The 13354-nt window shown below is 48.8% G+C and overlaps 1 protein-coding gene across 1 annotated transcript in view; it reads right to left on the reverse strand.

Moving 5' to 3' along the window:
* SFXN5 (sideroflexin 5) overlaps positions 1-7162 on the reverse strand; it is a 261225-nt gene extending 254063 nt beyond the window's left edge. Inside the window, exon 1 of the mRNA XM_075346236.1 lies at positions 6970-7162. Within this exon, the coding sequence (XP_075202351.1) occupies positions 6970-7113 (144 nt within the window). The 5' untranslated portion in view covers positions 7114-7162. The remainder of the gene's footprint in view (positions 1-6969) is intronic.
* Between the last annotated feature and the right edge of the window lie 6192 nt (positions 7163-13354).

Raw genomic sequence — 13354 nt, forward strand, 5'->3', positions numbered from 1 at the left:
AGAGCAGCTGACAGCCAGCACAGTGTTCAGTGTGAGCTGTGCTGGCTGCTCGCACTCTGCAGCTGTGACCCGGGGAGAGTGGGTGCAGATTTTTGCACCCACTCTCCTCAAATGGAGGGTCTGCCCTCCTAGAAAATGGGGGATACGTTTCCTGAACGTGCCCCCATATTCTAGAAGGTCCAGAGGCGACGTGGGACATCCATATGGATTTCTGCGGACCCATTTTTTTTTATTAAATTGGAGAACAAGGGAATGATTTGGGGAGTGTTTTTTCTAATAAAACATTTTTTGTTGTCTTTTTTTGCTTTTGTTTACTGTCAATTAGTTATGTCGGGTGTCTGATAGACGCCGTGACATCACTAATTGCTGGGCTTGATGCCAGGTGACATTACACATCTGGTATCAACCCCATTTATTACCCCGTTAGCCAACGCACCAGGGCGCGGGATGAGTTGGGGCGAAGCGCCAGAATTGGCACATCTAATGGATGCGCCACTTCTGGGGCGGCTGCGGCCTGCTATTTTTAGGCTGGGAAGAGTCCAATAACCATGGCTCTTCCCACCCTGAGAATACCAGACCCCAGCTGTCAGCTTCACCTTGGCTGGTGATCTAATTTGGGGGGACCCCACGTTATTTTTTTTTTATTCTTTATTTAAAAATAAAAAAAAAAAGCCTGGGGAGCCCTCCAAATTGATCACCAGCCAAGATGAAGCTGCCAGCTGTGGTTTGCAGGCTACAGCTGTCTGCTTTACCCTGACTGGCTATCAAAAATAGGGGGGACCCCACGCCATTTTTTTCATTTTTTTTTTTTTTTTTTTTATTGGATAAATACTAAGCTAGGCACCCTTTAGTGCCACATGAAAGGTACTAAAGGTGCCAGCTTAGAATATGCAGGCGGGGGTGGGACGTTCTATATATTTGACATCCCTTCATCCATTGACGCTTTTTAGGCTGTGTGTCCACAATCAGGGTTTGCAGCGTTATGGGCGCTGAGTGTTTTCCCTGCGTCCATAACGCTGCGTTGTGCAGTAGAAGCACAGTGGAAGGATTTTTGGAGATCCCATGCCCACTGTGCTTCTTTTCTCCGCAGCATAAACTGACCGGTAGCGTGGCTTCCCGAGCCTCCGCATGTCAATTTATGCTGCGGAGACGAGAGTGTTCTCTGCAGGTAGCATAGAGCTCCACAGCAGCCTGAACCCAAATCGTGGGCATGGGCAGCTGCAGGAAGGCTGGCACTGTGTACTAGACGCCGTGTCGCTGGATCATGGCCACATAGCCTTAGGCCCCTTTCACACGTCAGTGATTCTGGGACGTTTGTGCTTTTTTTTAAACGTACCAGGATCACTGACATACGCAGACCCATTATAATGAATGGGTCTGCTCACACATCAGTGATTTTTCACTGCACGTGTCTCCATGCGGCGTACCCGCGTGTGCGTGATTGCCGCACGGAGACATGTCCATTTTTTTCTGGCATCACTGATGTCCCACGGACCACGCAGTGGTGTGATCCGTGAAACACGTGCCAGAAAAAAACGTGCTTTTAAAATAAAAAACATTTTAACTCACCCGGCTCCAGCGATGTCCTCTGCAGCCCGTTCTCCCTGCTGCTTCTGAGCCGGCTCATTATTGTCGCGCATATTCATGATGCACGACACAGCCGACCCGGAAGCAGCTGCTGCGGGGGTCAGCGCCGGCCGGATGCTGCACCGCGGGAGCGATCAGCACCATGGAGAGCGGGAGCGGGTGCAGGTGAGTTAATCTCTAAGTGCAATCACGGGCCACGGAGAACGGAGCCCGGATTGCACTTAGACAACCCACGTGTGCCGTGATTCACGGCACACGGAGGGACATGTGCGTGTTTTACACGCCAGTGAAAAACGTCAGTGTTTTTCACTGACATGTGAAGCGGGCCTAAAAGTGAGAATATTGTTGCTACAGCAACATTTTGGGTGAAGTAGCTGTGGATTCAAAATGCTTAATATACTCCTGAATAAAATCCTTGATGGGTGCAGATTCCAAAATGGGGTCACTTGTGGGGGTTTTCTGACGTATAGGTACCTAAGGGGCTTGGTGCGTGAAGTTTATTTCAACTTTTCCAAAATTCAAATGGTGCTCCTTCCATTCCAAGCCCTCCCATTTATCCAAACAGAATGTGGAGAAGGAAATGACATCACAGGTTTTTTTTTCCAAAGGTCTGTGTTCAACCAACTTTATTATCACTGACAAGTCTTAAAAAACGCACCTAAAAAAACGCATGAAAAACGCATGAAAAACGCATGAAAAACGCATGCGTTTTCGATGCGTTGTTTCTCAAAAAGCATTGTTTACAATTCTCCCCTCTGCCAGAGGGTGCGTTTTTTTCCGCGCGGAAAAAAAAGCAACGTGTGCACATACCCTTAAGGCAGTGATTGCCTCCAAAGGACTCGCAACAAAATATTGAAAATAAAAATATTTTGTTTGGGTTTGGTTTATTTGTCCAATTACTTTTGACCTCCTAAAATGTGGAGTGTTTGTGAAGAAATGTGACAATTCCTACAATTTCTATCAGATATTTTTGTTCAAACCTTCAAATTAAACATTACAACCTGCACTTGAATTCTGTTGTAGAGGTTTCATTTCAAATCCAATGTGGTGGCATGCAGAGCCCAACTCACGAAAATTGTGTCACTGTCCAAAGATTTCTGGACCTAACTGTATATACCGGTGTATACTGGGGCACTGGACATATATACTGTTGTATACTGGGGCAGAGGACATATATACCGTTGTATACTGGGGCACAGGACATATATACCGGTGTATACTGGGGCACAGGACATATATACCGGTGTATACTGGGGCACAGGACATATATACTGTTGTATACTGGGGCACAGGACATATATACCGGTGTATACTGGGGCACGGGACATATATACCGGTGTATACTGGGGCACGGGACATATATACCGGTGTATACTGGTGCACGGGACATATATACCGGTGTATACTGGGGCACGGGACATATATACCGGTGTATACTGGGGCACAGGACATATATACCGGTGTATACTGGGGCACAGGACATATATACCGGTGTATACTGGGGCACAGGACATATATACCGGTGTATACTGGGGCACGGGACATATATCCCGGTGTATACTGGGGCACGGGACATATATCCCGGTGTATACTGGTGCACAGGACATATATACCGGTGTATACTGGGGCACAGGACATATATACCGGTGTATACTGGGGCACAGGACATATATACCGGTGTATACTGGGGCACGGGACATATATACCGGTGTATACTGGTGCACAGGACATATATACCGGTGTATACTGGAGCACAGGACATATATACCGGTGTATACTGGGGCACAGGACATATATACCGGTGTATACTGGGGCACGGGACATATATACCGGTGTATACTGGGGCAGAGGACATATATACCGGTGTATACTGGTGCACGGGACATATATACCGGTGTATACTGGTGCACGGGACATATATACCGGTGTATACTGGGGCAGAGGACATATATACCGGTGTATACTGGTGCACGGGACATATATACCGGTGTATACTGGTGCACGGGACATATATACCGGTGTATACTGGTGCACAGGACATATATACCGGTGTATACTGGGGCACAGGACATATATACCGGTGTATACTGGTGCACAGGACATATATACCGGTGTATACTGGGGCACAGGACATATATACCGGTGTATACTGGTGCACAGGACATATATACCGGTGTATACTGGTGCACAGGACATATATACCGGTGTATACTGGGGCACAGGACATATATACCGGTGTATACTGGTGCACAGGACATATATACCGGTGTATACTGGGGCACAGGACATATATACCGGTGTATACTGGTGCACAGGACATATATACCGGTGTATACTGGTACACAGGACATATATACCGGTGTATACTGGGGCACAGGACATATATACCGGTGTATACTGGGGCACAGGACATATATACCGGTGTATACTGGTGCACAGGACATATATACCGGTGTATACTGGTGCACAGGACATATATACCGGTGTATACTGGTGCACAGGACATATATACCGGTGTATACTGGGGCACAGGACATATATACCGGTGTATACTGGTGCACAGGACATATATACCGGTGTATACTGGTGCACGGGACATATATACCGGTGTATACTGGTGCACAGGACATATATACCGGTGTATACTGGTGCACAGGACATATATACCGGTGTATACTGGGGCACAGGACATATATACCGGTGTATACTGGTGCACGGGACATATATACCGGTGTATACTGGTGCACAGGACATATATACCGGTGTATACTGGGGCACAGGACATATATACCGGTGTATACTGGTGCACGGGACATATATACCGGTGTATACTGGGGCACGGGACATATATACCGGTGTATACTGGTGCACAGGACATATATACCGGTGTATACTGGTGCACAGGACATATATACCGGTGTATACTGGTGCACGGGACATATATACCGGTGTATACTGGTGCACGGGACATATATACCGGTGTATACTGGTGCACGGGACATATATACCGGTGTATACTGGTGCACGGGACATATATACCGGTGTATACTGGTGCACGGGACATATATACCGGTGTATACTGGTGCACGGGACATATATACCGGTGTATACTGGTGCACGGGACATATATACCGGTGTATACTGGTGCACGGGACATATATACCGGTGTATACTGGTGCACGGGACATATATACCGGTGTATACTGGTGCACGGGACATATATACCGGTGTATACTGGTGCACGGGACATATATACCGGTGTATACTGGTGCACGGGACATATATACCGGTGTATACTGGGGCACGGGACATATATACCGGTGTATACTGGTGCACGGGACATATATACCGGTGTATACTGGTGCACAGGACATATATACCGGTGTATACTGGGGCACAGGACATATATACCGGTGTATACTGGGGCACAGGACATATATACCGGTGTATACTGGGGCACAGGACATATATACCGGTGTATACTGGGGCACAGGACATATATACCGGTGTATACTGGGGCACAGGACATATATACCGGTGTATACTGGTGCACAGGACATATATACCGGTGTATACTGGTGCACAGGACATATATACCGGTGTATACTGGTGCACAGGACATATATACCGGTGTATACTGGGGCACAGGACATATATACCGGTGTATACTGGTGCACAGGACATATATACCGGTGTATACTGGTGCACGGGACATATATACCGGTGTATACTGGTGCACAGGACATATATACCGGTGTATACTGGTGCACAGGACATATATACCGGTGTATACTGGGGCACAGGACATATATACCGGTGTATACTGGGGCACGGGACATATATACCGGTGTATACTGGTGCACAGGACATATATACCGGTGTATACTGGGGCACAGGACATATATACCGGTGTATACTGGTGCACGGGACATATATACCGGTGTATACTGGGGCACGGGACATATATACCGGTGTATACTGGTGCACAGGACATATATACCGGTGTATACTGGTGCACAGGACATATATACCGGTGTATACTGGTGCACGGGACATATATACCGGTGTATACTGGTGCACGGGACATATATACCGGTGTATACTGGTGCACGGGACATATATACCGGTGTATACTGGTGCACGGGACATATATACCGGTGTATACTGGTGCACGGGACATATATACCGGTGTATACTGGTGCACGGGACATATATACCGGTGTATACTGGTGCACGGGACATATATACCGGTGTATACTGGTGCACGGGACATATATACCGGTGTATACTGGGGCACGGGACATATATACCGGTGTATACTGGTGCACAGGACATATATACCGGTGTATACTGGTGCACGGGACATATATACCGGTGTATACTGGTGCACGGGACATATATACCGGTGTATACTGGTGCACGGGACATATATACCGGTGTATACTGGTGCACGGGACATATATACCGGTGTATACTGGGGCACGGGACATATATACCGGTGTATACTGGTGCACAGGACATATATACCGGTGTATACTGGTGCACGGGACATATATACCGGTGTATACTGGGGCACAGGACATATATACCGGTGTATACTGGGGCACGGGACATATATACCGGTGTATACTGGTGCACGGGACATATATACCGGTGTATACTGGTGCACAGGACATATATACCGGTGTATACTGGGGCACGGGACATATATACCGGTGTATACTGGGGCACGGGACATATATACCGGTGTATACTGGTGCACAGGACATATATACCGGTGTATACTGGGGCACGGGACATATATACCGGTGTATACTGGTGCACGGGACATATATACCGGTGTATACTGGTGCACAGGACATATATACCGGTGTATACTGGGGCACGGGACATATATACCGGTGTATACTGGTGCACGGGACATATATACCGGTGTATACTGGTGCACGGGACATATATACCGGTGTATACTGGGGCACAGGACATATATACCGGTGTATACTGGTGCACGGGACATATATACCGGTGTATACTGGGGCACAGGACATATATACCGGTGTATACTGGGGCACGGGACATATATACCGGTGTCCATGGTCTGTACGTATAACCCGGATATATCTACATACTACATGTCAGTCACGCCTCTTTCCCCGCCCTCTACCTGATAACCACGCCCACACATAGTAAAACGCACCAATCTTGGACGCTCTCGGCTCCCTTACAGCCCGCCCTCTCTCTGAATGAAGAGGTCGCTAGCCAATCAGGTACGCCAAAGTAAGACGTGGGGGCGGAGCCAACTGTCAAAACACAGCGCCCCCCAGTAAGGGGATGTGTCATATGCAGGAGCCGGCAGAGGAGCGGGGTGTGCGGTCACCTTACCTGCTCGAACCGCGGTCTCCCCAGAACGAACGGAGGATCGTCCGCCGCCATGTCTAACCTCCGCGATGTGCTGCTCTCCCCCGCCGTGGGGGGTGCCGGGAGTTGTAGTCCTGGCGGGGAGTCCCCGGCTCCTCCTGTCCTCATCTCTCGGCTGCTGCCGCTTCTCACTGTAACGAAACAGGAGGAGCGCTCGGCTCCGCCCCTCTGCGTGTGACGTCAGACGCGGGGACCCGCTAGGAATCATGGGGTCTGTAGTTCTGACGAGCGGCTCAGGTCTACACAGTACTCAGTCACCGTACACCCTGCATCACTGATCCTGCATTATACTCCAGAGCTGCACTCACTATTCTGCTGGTGCAGTCACTGTGTACATACATTACATTACTGATCCTGAGTTACCTCCTGTATTATACTCCAGAGCTGCACTCACTATTCTGCTGGAGTAGTCACTGTGTACATACATTACATTACTGATCCTGAGTTACCTCCTGTATTATACTCCAGAGCTGCACTCACTATTCTGCTGGTGCAGTCACTGTGTACATACATTACATTACTGATCCTGAGTAACCTCCTGTATTATACTCCAGAGCTGCACTCACTATTCTGCTGGAGCAGTCACTGTGTACATACATTACTGATCCTGAGTTACCTCCTGTATTATACTCCAGAGCTGCACTCACAATTCTGCTGGAGCAGTCACTGTGTACATACATTACTGATCCTGACTTACCTCCTGTATTATACTCCAGAGCTGCACTCACTATTCTGCTGGAGCAGTCACTGTGTACATACATTACTGATCCTGAGTTACCTCCTGTATTATACTCCAGAGCTGCACTCACTATTCTGCTGGTGGAGTTGTCGCAGGCGGGGAGGAGGGTGTCGGCACACTACGCTCACCCCTTCTGCTCGGGTCCGGCAGCTGCTCCTGGTGGCTCGAGCTGTGGGCCGGATCCCGGGGTTTTCTCGAGCGACACTCCTCGCCCGTGAGTGAAAAGGGGGTTGTTGTGGTTGGGTGTGGGGGAATTGTTATAGTTCGTGACGCCACCCACGGTTGTGGTGATTTCACCACCGCTGCTCAATTCGGGGGTCCCGGGGATGGTGATGGGAGCAGCCAGGTGTTGTGTTGCCCCTCCGTGGGTAGGGGTTGGTGATCCCGGGGCCCGGTGGTGGAGAAGGAGGTGCGGGGCCTGGTGGGCGCAGGGACGCGGGGGCAGCGCTGTGCCTTGCGGCACTGTGGTACTCACTCAGCCTGAGACATGGACACAGTTTGTACGGTAAACCAACGGCTGGTAGGACGGTCCCACAGACGGCTGCACCTGCACTCCCGGTAGGTGACGGTGATGTCCCTCTTCCTTGCACCTATGGTTGACTTGTGGTAGCGGTGGATTCCCTCCGGTTACCCGCTCCCCGACTACAATCTGGGCCGGAGGAGCTCTACACTTTGCCCGCAGGCGCTGGCCCTGGGGAAACTGGTGCCCTGGCGGTGGCGGTGTCTCTCCAATACGGGTTGGGCTGTTGCCGTCAATCGGGACTTGGTTGTTGGGGGATCTACGTCCCCTTCACTGACGGATTCGGCAAATTTGGCGACTCCTAGCCTTGCCGGGGTCCGAGAGGCCCCTGCCCTGGTGCTGACTGTCCTTCGGAACACTGCTCCAGACCACCGGGCACACAGCCAACGGGGTCCTTCCAGGAACTTCCGAACAGTCCCCCTCCAGACAGTCACCGCCGTTGCTGACCTTGCTGTTCTGGCCCTACACAAAGCTGGACCCTTCAGGCTTTCTTTCTCATGTTCCTCTTTACTTCCTTCACTTTCACTTAGCTGTTGTTTACTCTCTCACTTTAGCTCCTCACACTTGCCCTGCCTGGGCTTCACTTTACTCCTTCCACTTCCTCCTCCCTGACAGAACTGCCTGGTACTTCCTGCCTCCAGAGTTGTGAGCTCCTCGGTGGGCGGAGCCAACCGCCTGGCCCACCCCCTGGTGTGCATCAACAGACTCCTGGAGGAAGGCAACAAGGATTTGTAGGTTAGCATAGATGTGCCTACCTGGAGTGTGGGGTGTGGTGGTGTTGTGACCTGTGTCCCCTGGCTTGCCCAGGGCGACACAGAGTCACTGTGTACATACATTACATTACTGATCCTGAGTTACATCCTGTATTATTCTCCAGAGCTGCACTCACTATTCTGCTGGTGCAGTCACTGTGTACATACATTACATTACTGATCCTGAGTTACATCCTGTCATACTCCAGAGCTGAACTCACTATTCTGCTGGTGCAGTCACTGTGTACATACATTACATTACTGATCCGGAGTTACATCCTGTATTATACTCCAGAGCTGCACTCACTATTCTGCTGGTGCAGTCACTGTGTACATACAGTACATTACTGATCCTGAGTTACCTCCTGCATTATACTCCAGAGCTGCGCTCACTATTCTGCTGGTGCAGTCACTGTACATACATTACATTACTGATCCTGAGATACCTCTTATATTATACTCCAGAGCTGCACTCACTATTCTGCTGGTGCAGTCACTGTGTACATACATTACATTACTGATCCTGAGTTACATCACTGAGTTAGCACTATACAGTGGCTCAGAGGATAGCATTATACCGTGGTTAGCGCTATATAGTGACTCAGTGGTTACCATTATATGGTGGCTTATTGGTTAGCACTATACAGTGGTTCAGTGGTTAGCATTATATAGTGGCTCAGTGGTTATCGCTGTATGGTGGCTCAGTGGTTAGCACTATAGAGTGGCTTAGTGGTTATCACTATACAGTGATTTCGTGGTTAGCACTATACAGTAGCGCAGTGCTTAGCACTATACTGTGGCTCAGTGATAACACTATACTGTGGCTCAGTGGTTACACTATACAGTGGATCAATGGTTAGCACTATACAGTGGCTTGCACTATACGATTGCTCAGTGGTTAGCACTATATGGTGGCTCATTGGTTAGTACCATACAGTGGCTGAGTCATTAACACTAATGTGGCTCAGTGGTTAGCCCTATAAGTGGATCAGTGGTTAGCACTATACTCAGGCTCAGTGTTTAGCACTATACAGTGGCTTAGTGGTTAGCGTTATACAGTGGTTCAATGTTTAGCACTATTCAGTGGCTCAGTGGTTAGCACTATACTCTGGCTCAGGCTCAAAGTTTAGCACTATACAGTGGCTCAGTGGTTAGCACTATACTCAGGCTCAGTGTTTAGCACTATACAGTGGCTCAGTGGTTAGCACTATACAGTGGCTCAGTGTTTAGCACTATACAGTGGCTTAGTGGTTAGCGTTATATAGTGGCTCAGTGGTTAGCACTATATTGTGACTCAGTGGTTAGCATTACACTGTGGCTCAGGCTCAGTGGTTAGCGTTATATAGTGGCTCAGTGGTTAGCACTATATTGTGACTCAGTGACTCAGTGGTTAGCATTACACTGTGGCTCAGGCTCAGTGGTTAGCGTTATACAGTGGCTCAGTCTTTAGGACAGTGATGATAAGGTCGGCAAAGCGCTGCGGAAATAATGGCGCTATATACACTGCCTGGGAAAAGTTCTCATACCGCGTGAACTTTTCCACGTTTTTTCACGTTACACTCACGCGCTTTAATATTTGTTATTGAGATTTTATATGAAACCAACACTGACCGGAAAAACGGTGGAAACGTTCACGCGGTGTGAGAACTTTTTTCCCTGGGTGCAATGAATAAATAATCTGTGATGAGACGGGAGCGGTGATCAGTCCGGGTCTGCCCAGAAGCCGATATCCAGAGGTGCAGAGGAATCCGGGTCAGCACCGGGAAGAGCCTGGAGGGGAGGAAGAGTGATGGGGGAAATCCACCTCATATACAGTCCGAGGGGTTTTTATTTTCTGTGTACAAGTGAGGCCTCCACTATACAGGCTGCATGGATTAGTGGGTAAGAGCTCCTGTGTGAGGCGCGGCCTCCTGAGCACGTGTGCAGTGGAGGGGATAATTACACTGCATGTTTGTGGTCGTGTTACTGCTCCAGTCCATGCACAGTGAGATTAATCCCATATTACCCGGTACATATCGGTAGGAGCTGCAGAAATTAACCCTTTCCTGCCAATATCTAGCCATATAATGATCATAAGGCTCTTTGTCCTCCATTAGTGAGGACCCTACATGGGACGAGCGAGGTGTCACTGCTGTCCAAGGTCCTGACGTCCGTCTGTGACAGGAAGGGGGACCAAAGCGCCGGTCCTAGAAATTACCAGGACGAGGGTCAATGTGGAGTATTACCAGTGATGAGGTTATACCGGGGCGATGTGGAGTATTACCAGTGATGAGATTATACCGGGGCGATGTGGAGTATTACCAGTGATGAGATTATACCGGGGCGATGTGGAGTATTACCAGTGATGAGATTATACCGGGGTGATGAGGAGTATTACCAGTGATGAGGTTATACCGGGGCGATGTGGAGTATTACCAGTGATGAGGTTATACCGGGGTGATGAGGAGTATTACCAGTGATGAGGTTATACCGGGGCGATGTGGAGTATTACCAGTGATGAGATTATACCGGGGTGATGAGGAGTATTACCAGTGATGAGGTTATACCGGGGCGATGTGGAGTATTACCAGTGATGAGATTATACCGGGGTGATGAGGAGTATTACCAGTGATGAGGTTATACCGGGGTGATGAGGAGTATTACCAGTGATGAGGTTATACCGGGGTGATGTGGAGTATTACCAGTGATGAGGTTATACCGGGGTGATGTGGAGTATTACCAGTGATGAGATTATACCGGGGTGAGGAGGAGTATTACCAGTGATGAGGCTATACCGGGGTGATGAGGAGTATTACCAGTGATGAGGTTATACCGGGGTGATGAGGAGTATTACCAGTGATGAGATTATACCGGGGTGATGTGGAGTATTACCAGTGATGAGGTTATACCGGGGTGATGTGGAGTATTACCAGTGATGAGGTTATACCGGGGTGATGAGGAGTATTACCAGTGATGAGATTATACCGGGGTGATGTGGAGTATTACCAGTGATGAGGCTATACCGGGGTGATGTGGAGTATTACCAGTGATGAGGTTATACCGGGGTGATGAGGAGTATTACCAGTGATGAGGTTATACCGGGGTGATGAGGAGTATTACCAGTGATGAGGTTATACCGGGGTGATGTGGAGTATTACCAGTGATGAGGTTATACCGGGGTGATGAGGAGTACTACCGGTGATGAGGTTATACCGGGGTGATGTGGAGTATTACCAGTGATGAGGTTATACCGGGGTGATGAGGAGTATTACCAGTGATGAGGTTATACCGGGGTGATGAGGAGTATTACCGGTGACGAGGTGATACCGGGGTGATGAGGAGTATTACCGGTGACGAGGTTATACCGGGGTGATGAGGAGTATTACCAGTGATGAGATTATACCGGGGTGATGTGGAGTATTACCAGTGATGAGATTATACCGGGGTTATGTGGAGTATTATCAGTGATGAGGTTATACCGGGGTGATGTGGAGTATTACCAATGATGAGGTTATGCCGGGGTGATGAGGAGTATTACCAGTGATGAGGTTATACCGGGGTGATGAGGAGTATTACCAGTGATAAGGTTATACCGGGGTGATGTGGAGTATTACCAGTGAAGAGATTATACCGGGGTGATGTGGAGTATTACCAGTGATGAGATTATACCGGGGTGATGTGGAGTATTACCAGTGATGAGGTTATACCGGGGTGATGTGGAGTATTACCAGTGACGAGGTTATACCGGGGTGATGAGGAGTATTACCAGTGATGAGATTATACAGGGGTGATGTGGAGTATTACCAGTGATGAGGTTATACCGGGGTGATGTGGAGTATTACCGGTGATGAGGTTATACCGGGGTGATGTGGAGTATTTCCAGTGATGAGGTTATACCGGGGTGATGTGGAGTATTACCAGTGATGAGATTATACCGGGGTTATGTGGAGTATTATCAGTGATGAGGTTATACCGGGGTGATGTGGAGTATTACCAATGATGAGGTTATGCCGGGGTGATGAGGAGTATTACCAGTGATGAGGTTATACCGGGGTGATGAGGAGTATTACCAGTGATAAGGTTATACCGGGGTGATGTGGAGTATTACCAGTGATGAGATTATACCGGGGTGATGTGGAGTATTACCAGTGATGAGGTTATACAGGGGTGATAAGGAGTATTACCAGTGATGAGATTATACCGGGGTGATGAGGAGTATTACCAGTGATAAGGTTATACCGGGGTGATGTGGAGTATTACCAGTGATGAGATTATACCGGGGTGATGTGGAGTATTACCAGTGATGAGGTTATACCGGGGTGATAAGGAGTATTACCAGTGATGAGATTATACCGGGGT

Source organism: Anomaloglossus baeobatrachus, chromosome 1, assembly GCF_048569485.1.
Source record: "Anomaloglossus baeobatrachus isolate aAnoBae1 chromosome 1, aAnoBae1.hap1, whole genome shotgun sequence".
NCBI lineage: Eukaryota > Metazoa > Chordata > Amphibia > Anura > Aromobatidae > Anomaloglossus > Anomaloglossus baeobatrachus.